At 45.1% G+C, this 21,190-nt stretch overlaps 1 protein-coding gene across 7 annotated transcripts in view; it reads right to left on the reverse strand.

The window, feature by feature from the left end:
- The window catches only part of SCAI (suppressor of cancer cell invasion), a 90,296-nt gene that overhangs the window by 46,799 nt on the left and 22,307 nt on the right, over window positions 1–21,190 (reverse strand). For 6 of the 7 annotated variants that reach the window (XR_014559936.1, XR_014559937.1, XM_083721179.1 and 3 more), the window contains one exon: window positions 4,752–4,883. Coding sequence is in view for 5 of the 7 variants with exons in the window: in XM_083721179.1 (XP_083577305.1) it covers window positions 4,752–4,883 (132 nt within the window). In the remaining 2 variants the exon portion in view is untranslated. Of the gene's footprint in view, window positions 1–4,751; window positions 5,047–11,589; window positions 11,794–21,190 lie in introns of those variants that run through there. The other variant, XM_083721181.1, reaches the window with a different exon arrangement.

The raw sequence follows: 21,190 nt of genomic DNA on the forward strand, positions 1-21,190 counted from the left end.
GTTAATCCATGATCTCATCTGGGCTTCAAAGGGAACCAGAGTGCCTCCAAAGCTCAGCGCAGCATCAGATATCAGATCCTCCCACCAGGGCTGGGTCAATAGAAACTATACATCTTTTTTTTCTTCTTTTGCTTTCCAGGACACCCAGCTCCCCCACCCCACCCTAAAATGTGTGGGTCCTTGCTCATATAACTTGATTTCAAAGCTGAATGGGTGAACTTAATTATTCAGCATTAAAGTATTACTCAAGTCAGCCAGACCCCTGGGGGTTTGCCAGCAGTTTCTGCATGACCATCTCTTTCAGTTCTACAAGCTAGTTCTTTAAGCAGTGTCAGAATGAATGATTGAATTGTTTTATTTCGGTCACTGACCAGAGTGAAGCAGTGTCAGAAATGGGCTGGATTGGTATGGCTCCCCTTTATCACATGCACAGCCCAACAACATGAACCCACCGACAGCATACAATTCAATATGGCTAACTTAATCCAACAACACCCCCCCCTTCACACAAGCACAAACAAATCCCAAAGACCATCAACCACACCCTAGGCCACCCCAACCTCTCTCACCACCAAGGAAACATAACAAGAATAGAAAGAGAACCTACCCAAGTGACCCTGACACAAAACCCCTACACATACACTAAGTAAAAGAACAAAAGCTTTACCTCCACCCCCTTTCTCCTGTCCACCCCTCTTTTCTTCCCAACCCTATACTGCATATAACACCAATGTCTCACAACAAATGCTACTGGTAGAAAACACAACCTGAAAAAAGAGACAGCGCATGTGCTTTTGTAAACAAGGAAAATATTTTAATAAAAATTGTTTAAAAAAGAAAAAAGCAACGGGCGAGATTTATTTCGCTCCACATTTTTGGTCTAACACTAAAAGCAAGCAGCCAGTCCAGAGAAGGCAGGATATTGACTGACATTCACCATCCAATCCCCGCCACTCGCCACTGTAAACAGATACTGCTGTTGTGGTCGGTTGGTGCTCTGTACCTCCCCTTCCTGCTCTTACACTCCCTATTATCCTGGGAGACGGTAACTCAGGTAACTGCTGCTTACCCACAGGCACCAGCGAGTGAACCTGAGCCAAGAGCAGCAAACACCAAGTGATCCCCACAGGCCTGCAGGCACTAAGCCCAGGCTCTCTGTAGAGCCAGTCAAACACAGTACCATTTGCTCCAGTTTTCATTTCTGGAGAAATGTATTGGCTCGTGTTTTTCTGAGCCAAAAGATACAGCCGGAATTCTGCAGCAGCACACCCTCCCCTTTCCACCTCTCACTCGCAGGCAGGTTGCTTTACCAGACAGTGTGCATGCATGATTAGAGGACACACACACACATGCAGCAAAGACTATAAATGCCTGCACTCAAGAGCTCTTCTACAAGAAGCAGTTTTGTGTGCACAGCTGAATGAAGTGGCAATGAGGCCACAGCATGGACTGTACCACTGTGAGGGGAGGAAGAGAGATCACATTACAACAAAGCAAAGCAAAGCAAAACAAGACAAAAAAACCTCACTCCTTCAAGTAGAGAAGTAGCTTGAAGCAGGCAAGGCAAGAACCTTTGTCTCTGATGTGGGACTTCAATAACATGTATTTACAAAGAAAATCATGTAGTGGACCATTCAATAACATGAACCTGCTTCTGAAGTCTGGCATCAGGAGCTGAGACCCAGTTACGGAACTCGGTTCCAAGTGGTATCAAGGCAAAGCCCATCTCTAGTCTCTTTCAAATGGGTCTTAAAGATGTTTTTCTTTGCTGTGGCCTTTGGGGGTTAGTTTGATTGCAGTTTGAAATGGGCTATTTTGCCTTATATATATTTCAGGATGTGACTGGTTATTTTATGTGTTTTCAATATTTCATTTCTGTGAGTGTGATTATAAACCATACTGAGAGTCAGTCTTCTCTGAAAAGTGGTATAAAGTCTTAAATACATGCTTACCAGTGGAGCCTCATTCATTTGGGCTAATAGGGGGCACTGCCCCACTAACCTCAGTCCACCCTCAGCTAGCCCCCACCTACCTACCTTCTGGCTCACAACCAGTCAAAGAGGAGAACCTCCCTGCCCTATTCATCCTCCTTGGCCTCTGGGATGCCCTTGTGGAACTCAGCAGGCAGGAGGCTGAGAGCAGAACTACAATTGGTTGGCCCTAGCTCCATCTATTATTGGCTCTGGCTCCATCTACTGTTGAGCTCCCAGTCTTTCACTCTATCAGTCCCAATGGGCATCAGTCATCACTGATGTTTACATAAATACTTAACAGCTCAAGATTCCACCACCTCATTCTGCTGCCATGTATTCATTCAGGTTATGCAGGATGAGAAGGTAGTTTTGGGTCATACCACTTCAGACAGAAGGGAACTGCATATGGAAAAGTAGGGTATAAGCTTAACTGTGAAAAGATGCAGTTCACTACCTCCACCATTTCACTATACCAAGCTCTCAAGCAGCTTCCAAGGGGGCTTGCTAAAGAGCCTTGGCTCCTTTCTCCCAGAACAAACTCTTCTTTCTACCTTCCACTCGGCGGACCTTGACACGGTCAGAAACAACAACCACTGCCTAAAGGAGGCTGCTTCACATAAGGGATGCCTCTGGCACAAAGGGAGGAATTTAACATTTGAGCCACAAAAAAATAAAACAATTGCCAGAGTCACCTTGGCTAAAAGAGGGAAGGGTTAAATCAGATTCAGTATGACATAAAAGAGTTTAAATGAGAGGATTATTGGATGCACACCTCTTAGATGCCTGCCAATGAAGCAGCATCAGGGCCGATCACTATCTTGCTTTTCATTAATTTGGTTTTTTTCAGCTTACCATTGAAGTTATAGCAACAGGTAGTGGGCTTTGAAGCACTGCCCCTCTCCTTACTTGCACAGCTCTTTGTGAATATTAGCTCTAAAGCAGGAAGGTACAGGATCATCATACTGGAGCAAGCAACTGGTCAAGGCTGCAGAGGCAGTTTATGGGAGACAAATTCTTGCTGTGTGTGCCCATTTTGAGCATACCACATGCACCAAAGTTTGAGGTATGTTCAGCACTTTACAAATTCCACTTGCATCTAATTATAACCAAGGATCAGTCTTTAACACATAGGACCATAGGCAATCCAGGATTTTGGATGGGGGTCTGTCCTAGTCCTTGTTCTTTCTAGAGATGCCAGGGACTGAACCTGGGACCTTCTGCATGCAAGACAGATGAGATGAGACCTTCTGCATGCAAGACCTTCTAGAGATGAGACCTTCTGCATGCAAGACTGAGCTGTGGTCCTTCCTCAAAACAACACAAGGGTGGGAAACTTGTGGCCCTCCAAATGTTTTGGGAGACTCACAGTAGGAAGACCTGGATTCAGATCATTGGCTAAAGCTCACTGGGTAATAGAGATCAGAGAATTCCAATGAAAACAGAAGCAGCGGCAGAAATTGTTAATGTTCACTTATTCATCCCATTTCAGGAATTGATATAAATCCAGCAAATATGATTGGCATTTGCTGTTGTTGCTGCTTTCAGTCTGCAAATGATACGTAACTGACTGCATTCCCACCTCCACCACCATTTGCGTTGTGTTTCCTTTGCATTAAAATGAATGGGGTGGAATAACATAATGACAATATAATTTACATAACTATTTAAGCAAGTTACATAATTTTGCCACAGCAGACAGCGAGACAAATAACTATTTTTGATAGAAAATGAACTGCAGCAGAACAGAAACAGTGCATCATGCAATGACTACAGGGCAGAATGGAAAACAATGCCTTCCTACATGCCAACTAGGCCATTCTCTATGCCTGTCTCTGAAACAGGTTAGGCTGAGAGGGAAAGAAAGTCGGTTGGGTGGATAAAATGGGGTTGGAAGAAACAATCAGGATTACCACTCTGAGATCCTTAAGGGAAGGATAAAAATGTGAATAAAATAGAAGTGTCCCCCTAAGGAGGCAGAACACAGAGGCACCAAGATTTTGCAATTGTATAGCAGACACGATATCTAAAGGACAATCTGACAGCTCTGGCAGAATCCTCGAGTTTGGGCGGTCGCTGTTTCTAAAGCCACAAACACACAGCCTCTGACTAAAATGATGTTTCAAAGAAATAACTTCTAGCTCTTTAAAGAAAGAAGAAAAGAAAAAGCCTGCCAATTGTTTTCTTCCACATTTTAAAGTTGAGTTTCTTCGCACATAAACCCATCTGGCCTCACTTGGTAATCCCTGCTCTTGTTCCTGCAATGGACACAGTCACTGCCCAGTCTCCTGTTTCATCTCCCCAAATCCTTCTGCTCATTTATGTTAGTTAGCTATGTACTCTTTTCCCAAGGAAAAACAATATATTCTGCATGCAGGCAACCCAATGCTCCACACCAAGAATCCTGTAAGCTGTACACACTTCAGGAAACTGAAGGTGTTCGGGTGATCTCTTATTTTGAATCACATACTGTATTATATCCTTGTGGTAGCTGTCAAGCACTTGAGAACTTCTAGATAAAGCTTCAGAAGCCAGAGGGGTGGATCCAGGAAGGTTTCTGGAGTTGGAGTGGAGATTCAGCATACTGCAGAGCTCTGTGTTATTAGCAAAACTAGAATTGTGCAAAACACGAGGAATGCAAAATCTGCATAATTAATACAGTTTGTAGATTTAAACTTTTCCCGGTAAGGAATCTAGATTGCCAGATTCCAGAATTTTTGAGTTGTTGGTTTCTCCCCCAGCTCAAGCTCTACCTATACAAAACACCTGAAACTGACTGACCTTAAGCCATTGAAGAGCTGTTTGGATTTATCCAGCAGATAACAGAAGTCCGTGACAGTTTTCCTCTCTCCCTGAGGGATGTCATCCTCCATGCCGCCTGTCGACATGGCTTCTTTCAGGGCAAACTCAGTCCTAGAAAAGGAACACAGGCAAAAATCTAGATTAGCCATGGGTGGCAAGAAGGTCAGAATGAAAATGCTGCAGCTGGGAGTCTGGCACATACAGTGTCATAAGAATGAAAAGGGGAAACACACACACACATGCAAACACACATCACCCTCCCCACGGAAGCCTACTAAAATCCACAAGGAGAGTCTCAGCAAGTAATTGTCATTTGCTGTTTATTTGCTCCATTCATTACTGAACTGCATACATCAAGGGGGCCTATTAAAGTTGTGGGTTGTTTTTTTTTTTTAAAAAAAAAAAAGATCCCTGTGCCAGTGCAGTTAAGTCTCTCTAGCTTTGTCCGCTGGTAGAGCTGTAGGTTTACCCCACAGCTGGAATTTAAGAACAGCCCTGTTAGATCAGGCCAATGACCCATCTGTTCTTGCAGTGGTCAACCTGATGCCTGTAGGAAACCTACAAGCAGGACCTGAGCACAACAGTACTCTCCCTTCCTGCAGTTTCCAGCAACTTATAAGTAAGTGTAGATGTGTGGGTGTAACCCCCACCACCACATATAAAAGTATTCCACGGTACAATAAGATAATAGCTACAAAAACTAGAAAAAGAACAGGTAGAATATGGAGTCCTCTCCTAGAGGCAATTCTCAGCCCCCACCACCTACAGAGGGTAGCAGTCCCTCTCAGATCTCACCTGGGATCCTTCTTTTCTTCTCCCAGCCTCTCACGCTGGGAGACCAACATTACCCTGTCTCCCCCCCGGGGCCCCCCATCAACCATCTACTACCCTCATGAGTACACAATCCCCAAAACATAACAAAGGCCCCAAACATAGGGCTCCAAAAGGAAAAAGGAAACAGAAGAAAAAAAGAAAAAAAAGAGGGAGAAAAAAAGACAAAAGAAAAAGAAATATTAGAGATAGATGAAAAGGGCTTCTGATTTTTTGTCTGCTGTTTACATGTCCATGTTAAAATCCCTCCACTATGTGATCCCACCAATATGTGAGTACATATTGGAACAGTATTCCGTATTTTCTCATTCTATATACTTTAATTCAACCCATTTCCTTATGTTCAAGTTTTGTTTCCTGTTGCTTCCTGTTGTATTTATGATAGAATCCCAATCTCCTCCTCTAGGACCTCCCATTTTTGTTTTCCGCAGTCTTTTTTCAGAGAGAGTACTGTGAATTTAATAGTATTATTCTCTGATTTCATCCCAAACTGTATGCAGAGTATTTTGCTAGAAATGAAGAGAGGCCAGGACTGAAGTTTTCCCAAAGTCTCCCCCCCCCCCGCAAGCTCCATCAATGCCATATCCAGTTAATTTTCCATGACTGCATTTATTACTCCTCTCCTTCTTCTCAAAACCCTTGAATGGAGGGCATTTCCATTTCACCATCCAACAACTGGTAAGTTACATGAGCAAGGGGGAGAATGGGGTGGAGAGATGAAAAATCGAATTTGCTTGATGCAGCTTCTAAACACCAAATTGCCCCACTGCAAGTGGCTTCCCAAACACTTGATAGCTGAGGCAAAAAAAAAAGATTAAAAGGCACCCAAGAACATGCACACATCACCTTCCGCCTCTCAGTTGTGCAATCAATTGCTGGCATCACTGTTCTTTACAATAGCCCCATCCTGCAGAATGTCACACAGTGCTAGTGAATACTAAAAGGGGAAATTAAGAACAGTAAAGTCAAGACCACAAGATACCTTCAATTAGGGCGTTTAAACTTGCAGCCCTGCAGATGTTGTTGAACTCAAACTCACAGCAGCCCAAGCCACCAAAGCCAATGGTCCAGATTACAGGGGTAGGCAGGCTAAGGCTGGTGGGCCGGATGCGGCCCAATTGCCTTCTCAATCCGGCCCACGGAGGGTCCGGGTATCAGCGTGTTTTTACATGAGTAGAATGTCTCCTTTTATTTAAAATGCATCTCTGGGTTCTTTGTGGGGCCTGCCTGGTGTTTTTACATGAGTAGAATGTGTGCTTTTATTTAAAATGCATCTCTGGGTTATTTGTGGGGCATAGGAATTCGTTCATTTCCCCCTACCCCCATATATAGTCCGGCCCACCATATGGTCTGAGGGACGGTGGACCGGTCCATGGCAAAAAAGGTTGCTGACCCCTGGTCCAGAATGATGAGAGTTGCAGTCTGACTGTGCATGGAAGGCTACATACAGGTTCCCCACCCCTGCCTTTGATTGACAGGTTTTTCCCTATCAGCAGACCTCCTCTGCCAGCCTTACCCCTGTCTGGATCCAGCCATACTTTTTAACATGTGCCAATAACCAGCAGGAAAAGTCACCAACAGGTAAAATGGAAAGCAGGCGAATTAAAGAATCAAGGGTGCTGGTTACACGAATGCAACCGCTGCAAAGATTTGCTTCAGACGTGAAAGGGTGCCGGCCAGTCATCCCTTGCAGGTTTTTGCTTAATTATGCTCCAGGAGCCCCCAAATAATTACTGCTTGAAATAATGAGGTTTGCTAATGAGGTGTTGAAAAGCTCTGGTTTCAGCGTAAAAGTGATTGCTGATTTCTTCGTGCCAAAAGCTGTGCTTAACACACACACACACACACACACACACACACACACAGAGGTTATGAACAGAAGAATGATTTGTTCATTAAAAAAACCCCAAACCAAATCATTTATATTTTCCAACTCATCTCCCACCCTTATTATTTTACCTCTTGAAAAATATTCAAATTCACACTACTATCTGGAGTTCCACACCCACTTTACTGACAAACATGGCGCTGCTCGACCACCCCCACAAAAAACCCCTACCCTGTCACACTGAATATATTCTAAGGTGTGGTGATGGGCTTCTTCAGGCCATGCAGTCTACCAAGTGCTGATTTAGATGAGAAATAACTCCATGTTTCTGAGGAGGTGGGAATAGAGACCAAGGGGACTGATGGGAGGCTTGGCAAGAGCAACTGGGAGACACTGTTAATGCTGATTATTTTAATATGGGGCAACATTTATTTTGAATGGGATGTGCATGCATAAGCAAAGGAATATAGGTGTGACCTGTGAAAAACACAGGGAAGTCTTTTTGGGCCTCAGTGATAGTTGAGAGCAAGAAATGGTGGCAGGTACTATTTTTTTAAAGAGCAAAGCAAAAAGAAAAGAGAAGGCTTTTTAACCCTGTGAGGAGGTTATGTGGAAACAGTGCCTTGGCCACACATAGTGAGGATCACAGACAAAACAGGTTTGAAAACAGGTTTCCCATGTCACTTTCCCAAACTGTAGTCACTGTTACTATATATCTATCACCCACCTTTTCCTTCAGGGAGCTGAAAGCAATGTACATGATTATCATCCTCCTCATTTAAGCCACACAACAACCCTGTGAAGTAGGTTAGGCTAAAAGGCTGCGAATGGCCTAGGGCCTAGGAATTCGTTCACCCCCCCAAAAAAAAATATAGTCCAGCCCCCCACAATCTCTGAGGGACAGAGGACTGGCCCCTGCTGAAAAAGTTTCCTGACCCCTGTTCTAGTCTGACACACTAATCACTGAATCTCAGTGTGTCTCTACATAGGGTTGTGCTAGAGGCAAGGTATGACTCTTGTGGTGGCAGGAGTTAGGCAGGCATTTGCATAGCAAATAAACAAGAATAGGGGCAGGAAAAGTGTTATGGTTTATTTATACACCATGTTTTGCCTCTCCCCCCTTCCAAAGTGTGTGGAGTTGGACATTTTTCCAGGTAAGTGCAGAAGTGTTAATCGGGAGGCAGGTTTAATTTCTCTTGTGTAATCGGAACAATATTTCTCCACAGTCCTCAAACATATGACAGGCTATACACCTGCCACTCATCTTCTCACTTGAGATAACATCAGAATACAACATCACATCTTCTATGTTTAAGTCAGCAGCTGCTATATTATTCAAAGCAGCAGGGCAAATTGCCTAAAAGTCATCCGGTCACATCACAGTGGTAGAACATCTGATTTGCATCCAAAAGGGACCAGGTTCAATCCCCAATAGCACATCTTTGCTGGGCTGGGAGAGATCTCCTGCCTGAAACCCAAGAGCTGCTGCCAGTCAGAGTAGGTAACACTGAGCTAGATGAACCAACAGCCCAACTCTGTTGCAGCTTCCTACATTCTTAACAATGAGGACTAGAACGCTGCTGGAGGCAGTATGTTTCTGTTTATCAGTGCTTGGAAATGAAAGGAGGGAGGAGTGTTATTGCAGTCAGGTCCTGCTTTCAGGCTTCCTGTTGGGGCATCTGGCTTCCCACTGTGAGAACAGGATGCTGGCCTAGATGGGCCACTGGATTGATCCAGCGGGGCTCTTCTGATGCTCACCTGCTTAGTCATCACCAGAAACACAGTCCTCACTTTTGAGACTGAAAATCAGCCCATTAGGTGGAGTGGGGGTGGAGGTGGGAAGGAGGGAGAGGAGAGGAGAGAAGTTCCTTCCTTCCTTGAAATTATCGCTGGAAAATGTTAATACCACTGTATTCGCATTAAAAAGAGCAGAACATGTTGCTGTAGTTCTATCCCTAGAACCTTTACATGATTTGTACAAAAAAAGAGAGTAAAAGACTAGGTGGAAAACACCAAGACTGAATTTACTTAAATAAGCAAGTAAACAAGATGGTGTGAACAAGCCAATGGAAGCAGAAACAGATGGAGAAATGGCAAGGCAGACCCAACAGAGGGGGGGGGGAGAATGAGAAAACTGAGAAAATGCCAGTTTCCCTGCCTCTGACAGAAAAGCAAACTGGGAAGGGAGGGAGAGAGGGAGGAGAGAGAGAGAGAGAGAGAGAGAGAGAGAGAGAGAGAGAGAGAAGGACAGAGAAACAGATATACAAAGCAGGCTAAAAATATCCAGACGCAGAACGAAAATGGGGCAACTGGAAAGAAAAGGCAGGGGAGGGGGAACGGAAGAGGATGAAACCCCAAAAGGAACAGTGGAACTATTCTGCAGAGAGGTTGTTTCTCAAGGCGTTTTAAGTGACACACCCAGGGTTGTATATATGTGTGTCTCTTAAAAAACATGCTTAGCACAAATTTTGTATAAAATTGAATTCTGCAATCAGTTCAACCCCCCCCCCCCCCACAGAGAGTTTCATTACTATCGTTCTATCTAACAACACTTCAGGCAAGCTTGCTCTGGATCAGGGTAGTCCAGGGTGCTTTTTGGGTGGCCCTCAGAATCATCTGATACCCCCCAGCCCTTACATTGGGTAAGCTGGGGTTTGGGAAGGAGGTGTGAGTGCTCTGACAGGTTCCTAGATTTCGCCTACGTTTTTCACAAAGCCTAGTTAGCCAGAGCCTTGTGGCTCATTGCCAAAGGTTGGAGCCTCACTAAGCCAGCTTTGGAAAGGCAGTGCGAGGGCAGGGCAGGGCGTCAAATTTTGGCCTTGCTCCGCCATCCCCACACAACAAGGCAGTGTGCAGCCTATGGGTTCTGTGTCGAAGTACTCTTGCAACCCACTTGGTATGAATGAATGAATGAATGAATGAATGAATGAATGAATGAATGAATTTATTAATACGGTCACAGACCAGCGTCAACACACACAATATCACAGATCATAAAAAATATCAGAAATACAAGGGACAATACACTTGGTATGAAAACTCTTCATTTTCCTGATAAGGAAGGGCAAGAAAGTGGAGACAGACATCTTCAAATCTAGCAAGTTTCAGGAAGATTAGTCCTCCAAACTTAAGCAAAAACAAGGACACTATAGAAGGCTTGTGGCAGGAAAGAGAGGTCAGAGAGCCAAATGCGTTCCCCATGCAAACTGAAGAGAGCATTTGTAGGGAAACCTCCAACCTGGTGCCTTCTGGGTGTTTTGGATCTCAGCTCCCATCAACCTCATCCAGTATGACCATGCTGGTTAAGGTTCATAGAAGCCACCAGGTTGGGTGAAGCCTGCTGTAGAGAGCGGAGGCTGGAGGAGGGGGCTAGCACTAGGGATGCTGGATAACTTTAGCAAACACAGAAGTAAAAATTGCTGGTGTTCACTTAGCCACCCCATGTCCAGAACAGAAAACAATGCAGTGAAGATAGAATCATGATTCACAATGAGCTTAACAAATTGGAAAACTACCGAGCAGCATTACAAGGAAAAACACGTCAAGCCACCAAATTTAGTTCAGAACAAGCGCTGGCAAAGGAGGTGGTAGCCATTTAAAGGGAAGTGGGGTGTGCATAAAACATCACATTTCAAAAAAAAAAAAAAAGCATCAAAAAGTAGCCAGGAGAAAAGCAAATCATGAAGCTGCAGATGAGGAATCTGCGGGATGAAGGCTGGGCAGGCTCTGTGATGGGTGTGAATATATACCAACTGAGCTCTTGGAAAATGTACTGCTCATCATGCCAGTACATTTCCATCAAATTATTTATTACATGAAATTTACATACTGCTTGACAAAAAAAAAATGCAAATCAGTTAACAAGGAGAATAAAAAATTAAATTATTTTAAGAACAATTAAAACCAGCTATTTAAACATTCAAGGTTAAAGCACATCAACATTCTATATATCCAGATAGGTTTCCCTAGACAAAAATGTTTTCAGAGGGTGCCAAAAACAGTAATAGTGAAAGTGCCTGTCTGATGCAAATAGGCAAGGATTTCTAAACCTTTTAGTGCCATACTAAAAGATCCATTTATTACAGATGCAAAACGGGCATTATTTGTACCCGTAATAGTGCCAGTTCCGCAGATTGTGATGATCAAATTGACATATACAGGGTAAGGTGATCTCAAATCTGATTCTGTAGCAAATCGACAACCAGTGCAGGTCTCTGAGTAGGTGTTACATGCTGACAAGTTATCATTCCTGTTGGTAATTATGCCGCAGCATTTTCCATTAACTGCAGTTTGCAGATCAAGTGCAAGGGAAGCCCCACACAGAGCATACTGCCATAATCCAATACATGGGTGAGGTATAGATCTCAAAAGCCTTGGCTCCCGAACAAATCAGCTCCCGAACGATCGAAACCTGGAAGTGAGTGTTCCGGTTTTTGAACAATTTTCAGAAGCCAAACGTCCAGCATGGCTTCCACGGCTTCCACTTGGCTGCAGGACACTCCTGTAGCCAATTGGAAGCCACACCTTGGTTTTCGAACGGTTCCGGGAGTCAAACGGACTCCTGGAACGCATTCTGTTCAAGAACCAAGGTACAACTGTATTCCAGGTGTGGTCTGACCAAGGCAGAATGATGTACAGTGGTACCTCGGGTTAAGTACTTAATTCGTTCCAGAGGTCCGTTCTTAACCTGAAACTGTTCTTAACCTGAAGCACCACTTTAGCTAATGGGGCCTCCTGCTGCTGCCACGCTGCCAGAACACGATTTCTGTTTTCATCCTGAAGCAAAGTTCTTAACCTGAGGTACCATTTCTGGGTTAGCGGAGTCTGTAACATGAAGCGTATGTAACCTGAAGTGTATGTAACCTGAGGTACCACTGTAGTCTAGAATATCTAGAATAACATCAGCCCTTTTTTTGCATGTACATCACATTGTTGATTCATGTTAAGCCTGCAGTCTACTAAGACCGTAGATGTACTACTGGCAAGCCAGATGCCCCTCCCCATCTTATATTTGTGCAGTTGGTTCTTCCTGCTTAAGAGGAGAACCTTACATTTGTCCCTTCTGGCGGTTCCCTCATTGTGAGAAGCAAAGCTACAGGGAACCAGGCAGAGTGCCTTCTCGGTAGTGGCCCTGTGGAACGCCCTCCCTTCAGATGTCAAAGCGATAAATAACTACCTGACATTCAGAAGACATCTTAAGGCAGCCCTGTTCAGGGAAGTTTTTAATCTGTGACATTTTACTGTATTTTTGGTTTCTATGGAAGCTGCCCAGAGTGGCTGGGGATACCCAGCCAGATGGGCGGGGTACAAATAATAAATTTATTATTATTATTATTATTATTATTATTATTATTATTATTATTATTATTATTATTCATTCTGTTAGTTTGGGACCAGTTAAGGTAATACTGAATTCTGATTTGGGTCTAGTTAAGGTATTCTGCAGCATTAGCCACCCGTCCCAGTTTGATGTCATCTGAAAATCTGAGGAGCATCCCTCAATACCTTCATCCAAGTTGTTTATAAAGATCTGTTCCTGCACCTTTCCTGGTATCCACTGCTTAAAAAAAGAAAAGAAAAAAAAGTGCTGGTACTCACCGTGAAGTTGTTACACTAAGTGTTACACTTTTAACATTTGAAGAAGCAAAAAGTTTCGGTACTGCATTCCCTTGAGTACTCCCAGAAAAAAAGCTGACTTGTTAATAGTTACCTGGGACTTCTTTCCTCCCCGTTTTGAATATGGGGATGGTGACATCATTTGCCCACATCCAGTCTTAGAGAACTCTTGGAGAACAGGTGAGGTTCTTAAAGATTATAGACAGAAGCTATGAGATTACATCCACAAACTCCTTTAGTGCTGTTGGGTGCAGTTCATCAGGCCCTGGAGATTTGAATTCATTTAAATTAGCTGGGTGTTCCCTTACCAACTCTTTTCCTTGTTTGGGCTGCAGCTCTTTCTTGTATTGTTTATTCTGTTATCACCAGGTTGGGCACTGCTTTCCTTTTGGGTGAAGACAGAGGCAAAGTAGGTATTGAGCAGTTCCACCCTCACTCTGTCACCCAATAGCGTTTCTCCATCTTCCCACACAGAGGACCTACTACTTGCTTGCTCTTCCTCTTGCTTTGAACATAGCCAAAGAAACTTAGTTATTTTTAATCTGTCTTGCAAGCCTCAGTTCATTCTGAGTTTGAGCCTGCCTGACCTCCCTGCAGCTGTTGACTACTTCTGTATACTCTTCCTTTGTGATTTCTTCTTTCTTCCATTTCTTATACATGCCCTTCTTAAATCTCAGCTCATTCATCAGCTCCTTATTTAGCCACACCTGGTTCTTTAGGTGCCTTCCACTTTTATTTCTTTTTGGAATTGGCTGCCTTTATGGCTTCAGTATTGCACCTTTAAGAAACTCCCATGTATCTTGGATTCCCTTCTCTTTGAGTATTTCTGACCATAGGACTTTACCTAGTAGTTCCTTAAGCTTTTAGAAATCAGACTTCTTAAAGTCCAGTGTGCACGTCTGACTACACTCAACTTTCCCTTGGTGTATAGTGAAATCAATGAGGACATAGAATCATAGAATGACAGAATTGTAGAGTTGGAAAGGACCCTAAGGACATCTAGTCCAACTCCTTGGAATGCAGGAACCTCAACATGCAATCTCCCATTCAATTTGAAACCATACTGGATCCTGCTTAGCTTTGTGAATGTGCTAGCAGTTTTATTGCTGCACCACTGCCAACTGAAAACTTCCTCCCAAGTGTCCCCATACTTTCACTTCGTTGATCAGTTTCTCCCCATTAGTGAGGACCAGGCCCAAGAAAGGTGACTCCCTTGTTGCTTATTTCACCTTCTGGGTAATGAAATTGCTAGCGAGGCAGTGGAATAATTTGTTGGACTCTACATTCCTGGCAGAGTTTGAGTTCCAACAGATTGGGGGGGGGGAGTGAAGTCTGCCATACTACTATAGCTCTTCTTTTTGAACGTTAAGTAATCTGCTATACGAAAGCATCATTCGAGTCTGGTTGATGGTCTGGCTTGGAGGTCTATAGCAAACATCCACAGTAAGGACTGCTGTCTCCCTCTCCTACAATTTTTACCCATAATCTCTCAACTTGCTTTCCATGCTCCAAGTCACGGATCTCTTCACAAATGCACACATTTTTCCTATTCTTCCCTTCCTGTTTGATCTATTTCTTATAAGCAGGTTGTACCCCTCAATTTCTACATTCCGGTTGTGAGTCTCATCCCACCAGGTTTCAGTAATTAGGCCTATTGGGGTCATATTTGCCTGCCTGTAGTAAGAGTTCAAGTTCTTCTTGCTTGTTTCCCATACTCTGTGCGTTCGTGTAGAGAATGCTGAAGCCATTGGCCATTCCTCTGAGCACTGCTGCTGGCTAGCCCTGTATTTCTCTCCCTCTCCCTCTTCGCCTCCCTCGGGGCTCACCATGGCCCAGCTACAAAGGAGCGAGGGAGGCATCCATTATGCTTGGAAGGCCGAAGCCATTGCAAGGGTGGGAGGAAGAGAAGTGGCTCTGTAGAGTATAGTGTTTGGGGGTTTTCAGTCAACTTGGAGCCACCTTGAGAAGGGCAAGAGCTGTCAGACCCACCCAAGCAGTTTTGAGGGTGGTGATGAGGACCTCAAAAAAGGGGGGGGGTGGCGTCTCATTTGAAGTCCAAACCAGACAGGGGACATTTTCCTCCAAAAAAAGGATTCTGCTTTTCTAGGGACAGGTCACAAACCCACCTCTTCTACACCCAAGGCAAAAAGAAACTCAACAATGCATGTGTGCAAAAGCTCTCTCTCTCCCTATCTCTCTACAGGCTATAAAGCTGTCAAAAAGAAAGTCAGAGTGCAGCACACTACAGTAGGACATTTCTGGCCCACCCAAGTCTTGCTGCTTCTCTCTTTAGCGCAAATGGTTATGTCAAAGCAGCTTCCTTTTTCTTTTTTTGAAAAAAAACTACTTAGCTTGGGGAGGGAGGAGAGTGGTATTCAATATGCCACTTACTAGACTTGGCGCATTTTAAATGCCAGTTTAATTAGACGCCAAATTATTTCCCCCGAGTTATCAGCCAAGCTCTGGACAGCGATAAACTTCTCATGACCCAGGGAACTGATCGATGTGACCCAGTGAAGCTCCTTAAGCTAAAATTAGAAGAGGGGGGAAAGATTGGGGCGGGCGTTCCTTTATTTTATTTCAGGCTCTAGCAGTTTCAATTACTTTTGCTTCCGGCTCTGTCCCTTAATAACCTGCCAGCATCTCTGCAAGACAGAACAGAGGGGGAAAGGACAGCAAAGAGTTTGGTAATACTGATGGACAATGTGTATGATAAAGAATACACAAATGTTGGTTGTGTTTTGCTTTATACACCATAATGGTGGGAGTGGTAGGCAACCTCCAACCTCTGGGCATGGCAGATATCCCAATTTGTCCCCACCCCCAAAACACAGCAGCCTGCCCTACACCTGATGTTATATGTGGGGCAAGCAAATTTGCATCTGCAAAGTATGGTGCACGCTGGCTTAAAATATGGAGCAGGTGCACGCTGGCTTAAAAGGTTCCAAGAATAGCCCTTCTTATCTAGTTTGGGAAAAGGCATCAGCCAGTAGGGCTGGGAAAGAGTCTTTCTTTGCCTGAGAGCTTGGGAAAGTCACTGCCACTTGGGAGTAGATAGTACTGGGCCTCATCAGCCTTCCCCAATGTAGTACCTGTCAGATGTTTGGGACTAGAACTCCCATCAGCCTCAGCCAATGAGACTAATGATCAGAGATAACTAGACTTGTAGTCTAACAACATGTAAGGTAAAGGTAAAGGGACCCCTGACCATTAGGTCCAGTCATGGCCGACTCTGGGGTTGCGGCGCTCATCTTGCTTTACTGGCCGAGGGAGACAGTGTACAGCTTCCAGGTCATGTGGCCAGCATGACTAAGCTGCTTCTGGCGAACCAGAGCAGCACACGAAAACACAGTTTACCTTCCTGCCAGGTTTACCTATTTCTCTACTTGCACTCTGACGTGCTTTCGAACTGCTAGGTTGGCAGGAGCAGGGACCGAGCAACGAGAGCTCACCCCATTGCAGGGATTCAAACCGCCGACCTTCTGATCGGCAAGTCCTAGGCTCCGTGGTTTAACCCACAGCGCCATCCCAATTTTGGAAGGACTGAGCTGGGTGGGTCATGGCTCCATATAGCATCCTGTTCTCACAATTGCCAAACAGATGACTATGGGAAGTTCCCAAGCAGGACCTTAGCTCAAGAGCACTCTCCTCTCTTGCAGTTTCCAGCAATTGCCAATCAGAATCACTTCTGCCTCCAAGAGTGGAAGTAAAGCAGAGGCATCAGGCCCTCCTCCGTTAATCGGGCTATTTCTCTTTTAAAACCATTCAGGTTGATGGCCATCACTGCGTCCCATGGAAGCACATTCCAGAGAAGGTAGATTACCCATGTAGCTGAAGCAGATACCCATGGAGAGCAGTGGGCCAGGCATGGCAGAAGCAACTTTCTAAACTTCCTTTTGGGTGTACCAGGTGCCTTCCTGTTAGCAACACTGGTTGCTACTCACAGCCAAGCTCTCTGCACTGCACAGTAGGACACAGGATAGGTAACAGCAAAGGGCCTGGGTTCTACAGATGAATGGACTTATTTCCTGCTGTGGACCATCACTTTCAAGTGGCTGTGGTGCCAGCTACTCATCTCCCTCATAGACGTGATCTAGCAGTCAGATCTGCTTTTTGCACGTACATTGTTTAGCACCGGAGATGGAGGAGGGAGAAATCTAGTGATAGATTATGCTGCAGATTGAAGCAGTTTAGCTAGGCAGTCAGGCAGAACTGCAGGAATGGAAAGGGGAAAGAAAGGGACCTGGATGGTTCATTAGGCTTAAGAGAACCAGGCCTCTACCACAACTCAAAAGAAATTCCAAGTAGAATATAGGGAGGCCAGACAATTGACAATTTGTTCCTCCATCCCAGGAAAATCTATTCTTAGGAGCCACCCACAAGAGATGGTGGAATCTCCTTCCTTGGAGGTTTTTAAGCAGAGGTTGGATCAGAGGTGTACCTAGGCTCCCTTGTACCCTCGGAAAGGAGATGTATCGGCACCTTTGAAGCTGGAAGAGACAATGTACCAGAACCTTTGTAAAAAAGTTTTTTGCCACCTTTCCCACTTACCCAGCGATTTCCTCTGTGGCCATCAAGGTTGGGTCTGCTCTCCTCCATCTCTATTGGTCCATCTCTCTGTTCCTGCCTCCCTCCACTCACTGCTTTCTCTTTGGTCTCCTTCCTCACCCCCCCCCCCCAGTTTTTCCTCCTCCTGCAACTCTCCCCACTTCTAACTGGAGAGGGGACCCTGCAGGGTTGTTGCAATGGCCCATGCCAGTGACCAGATTCCTCCGCCAAGGCACTCAGAGGAGACTGAATGCCTCACCCAGTTTCCCACAGCTATGGAAGAGCAGCACAAGAGGAATGCATGGACGGACCTTCTAGCCACTCTGAGCCAGAGTGGAGAGGCATGATTTTTGCACCTCTCCCCCCCCCCCCCGCTGGGCCTGCGCCCTTTACGGGCCAACCCTGGGTTGGATGGCCATGTGTCATGTATTATCTAGTTGAGGTACCTGCACTGCAAGGGGTTGGACGAGATGAGGAACCTTGGGGTTCCTTCCAACTCTCAATTCTATGATTCTATGACTCAGAGAAAGGCTAGCAACTCTTAATCACATAAACAGTACTAGTCTCAGGCCTTTGCCTCAAGCAACATACTACCTTGTATACAGGTCTCTAGCCTTTCTAGAGTGCAACCTGCTGTTCCTTGGGAGTACCTGATCCTATCTACTTCCTATCTGTGGTTTCAGCTGTTAGTCTCATCGACACACCTCTTTCCACTACTCAGTTTAACTGGACACCTGGCTATACACCTGCCTCTGGCCACCCACTTGAAGAGTGCCACCTCCCTTGCTTTGGCTAGGAGCTACTCTAGCGATATCTGCCACTCCATCCAGCTCTGAATTCATGGCGGCTCTCCGCTATAGGCCAAAATGGGAAGGCTTGGGGGGGGGGACTGCTAAAAAATCTGGTTTAAAAAAAAACATGGGGGGGACGACCAGGTTTTTTTGCAACGGCTTCGGGGGGAAAATGGGGGGGAAACCCTGTATCCCCCCCCCCATGTTTCCGGTTTTTTTCCAGACCTTCCCATATCTAGGCCCAATACAGCAATATAGGGAGCTGCCTTATATCAAGTCAGAGCATCTAGCTCCATTTTGTCTATGCAGAATGGCAGCACCCTCCAGGATTTCAGATATTGTTTTCTCCCTGAACCTGGGACCTTCTGCATGCAAGGCAGATTGTCTCCCAGTGAGCTACCTTCGGTGCCAGCAAGTCAGCTGAGGGCTTAAGGAAAGTGTGTCAACTTCTTTATATTTTTGGTTATAGTCATTTTGCTGCATGAGGCGGTTCACAGTTTTCTGCCGAGCTCTGAAGTTCCTTTGTGGCACGAAGCAATGCAGATCTGCAGGGGATGCACATTTTATGTTTATATAAGCCAGCCGTTTTTTCAAACTGTGTTCCAGGGAATCTTATCAGCTCCTCAGTAAGAGGATCAGTAACGCCAAACAAACTTCCCTAAAGACAGCTTGCATGCCCCTACATATCTTCCTCACCTGGTGGGGCGCATGAAGCATGTCCTAGATTGCACTCCATTCATGCAGGGCAGGAGCAAATCCCAAGAAGTGCAAGTATCCTACACGAACTGAAAGTATGCCCTAAACCAGAAGTAGGGAACCCCAGACCTGCCTAATGACCTAATCCAGCCCACCGAACCTTCCAGAGTGGCCTTCCACAGGCCCCTAGCCCAATTTAGCTGTGGTGGTGATACCAGAAAACTTGGAGAAAATGTGACAATGGATCTTCATTGGACCTTCATTGGAGATGGAGGGAATCCACAGATGGGCTGTCCCTCCCAGTTACTCAACAGGCAGGAATATGCAAATTAGACAGATCTTATATCATGGTGGGAGGGCAACTGGCAAGGCCTTGACAAGTTTGTGATGGAGGCAGTGGGCAGAAAGCTGACCCATGAGAGAGATCCAGTGATTTATGGGCAGCGAGGGGAGGAAGGGGGAAGGGTTTGAGCAGTGAGAGACAGCTCAGGTAAGGGGCAGGCCAGCCAAATGACTGCCCTCTTCCCTGCTGTCTCCTAGAAACAGAATGGGCTTGAAGAGGGAAGTGCTGAGATGACCTCCATGCAGGAGAAGTCTCAGGTTGCATGTGAACACCACCAGATGAGGGACATAAGCCTGGGGGAGAGGCTTATGTTTCCACTGCTCCATCAGGCACAAAACTGGAAAATTTAATGTCAGCTACGTAGATGCTAGAAGCATGTGTGCATGTGCACCTTAGGAGCTGGGCAGTACCACCCTCAGACCAAAAAAGAAGCTCCACCCCTGCTGTAGAGATACTACAGAATCCTCCCCAAAATACAGGATCCCCACAGCAGATGTGAAAATAGTCCTCTAAAGATTTGTGCTTGTGCAACAGAATGTCTCCCACTGTGCCTCCTACTCTTTTCGAACCTGCTCCAAAGGGTTAGGTCCAGACACAAAACAGATATGGGAGAGAAATATAGGTGAAGGAGAGGGGGGAAGTTCTGTTGCACAAACATGTTTCTTTGTGCTAACAGATCTAGTTACTTCATGCTACACTGAATACCACCCAGAGAGTCTGAAAGCCACCACTATGAGCAAATATCAATAAAATATGAAGTGTGGCCATCCTAAAGCTTCAACCAAAGAGCAGCACAATGCCAGATTGTGAAAAGAAGATACATGCAAGGCATCAGAAATCAGAGAACCATAAGGGGGTGTAAATGAAATGCCTTGTTATTTTTAGCATTTAATAGCAGCTGATGGCTGGTGGTTAGAGGCAAACAACAGAGCCCAATTAAGACAGCAAGAACAAGACTAGGCCTCACCAGAGCCCCAGTCAGCCTTTGCGCATATATTCCAAGAAATAAGTAGCTATTAATTCTTTTCATTTTAGAAGGCTATTTCTTCCACTTGTCATTTGCTTTGACAGTCTCTTTTTTTCTTTATTTTCTTTTCTTTTCTTTCTCTCCCCCCTCTCTTCGGTGTACCCCAAACATCTGTAGAGACATTACAATTTTATATACAAAACCCCTCATACAGTGAGTTCCTCCCTTTCAAGACTTCTATTTCTAAATACTAAAACACAATAAATGCAACTTACTTTGAAAAGGGCAGATCTGCAGCAACAGAATTCCTTTATTTACAGTGGTGCCTCGCAAGACGAAATTAATCCGTTCCGTGATTCTCTTCGTCTAGCGGTTTTTTCGTCTTGCGAAGCAAGCCCATTGACAGCTTAGCGGATTAGCGCTATTAGTGGTCTAGCGGCTTTTAGCGATCAGCTGAGAAGCGGCTTATCAGCGGAACAGCTGATAAGCGGCTTAGCGCTTAGGGAAAGGGCAGAAAAAACGATTAAAAAATGCGGGAACTCGCAAGATTTTTTCGTCTTGCGAAGCAACCCCATAGAGAAATTCGTTTAGCAAAGCGCCTCCAAAAACGGAAAACCCTTTCGTCTAGCGGGTTTTTCGTCTTGCGAGGCGTTCGTCTTGCGGGGCACCACTGTATATTCCTTTAAGTCGGGGATAACTGGCTCACCACTCTGCAACATTATACCGCAAATACCCTTTCAGAGCAATACACCGGTGTGCAGAGCTGCAAACGACACGTTGCAAGGGGTTGCACAAGTG

This window comes from Podarcis gaigeae (assembly GCF_964106915.1).
Source record: "Podarcis gaigeae genome assembly, chromosome: Z".
Lineage (NCBI taxonomy): Eukaryota > Metazoa > Chordata > Lepidosauria > Squamata > Lacertidae > Podarcis > Podarcis gaigeae.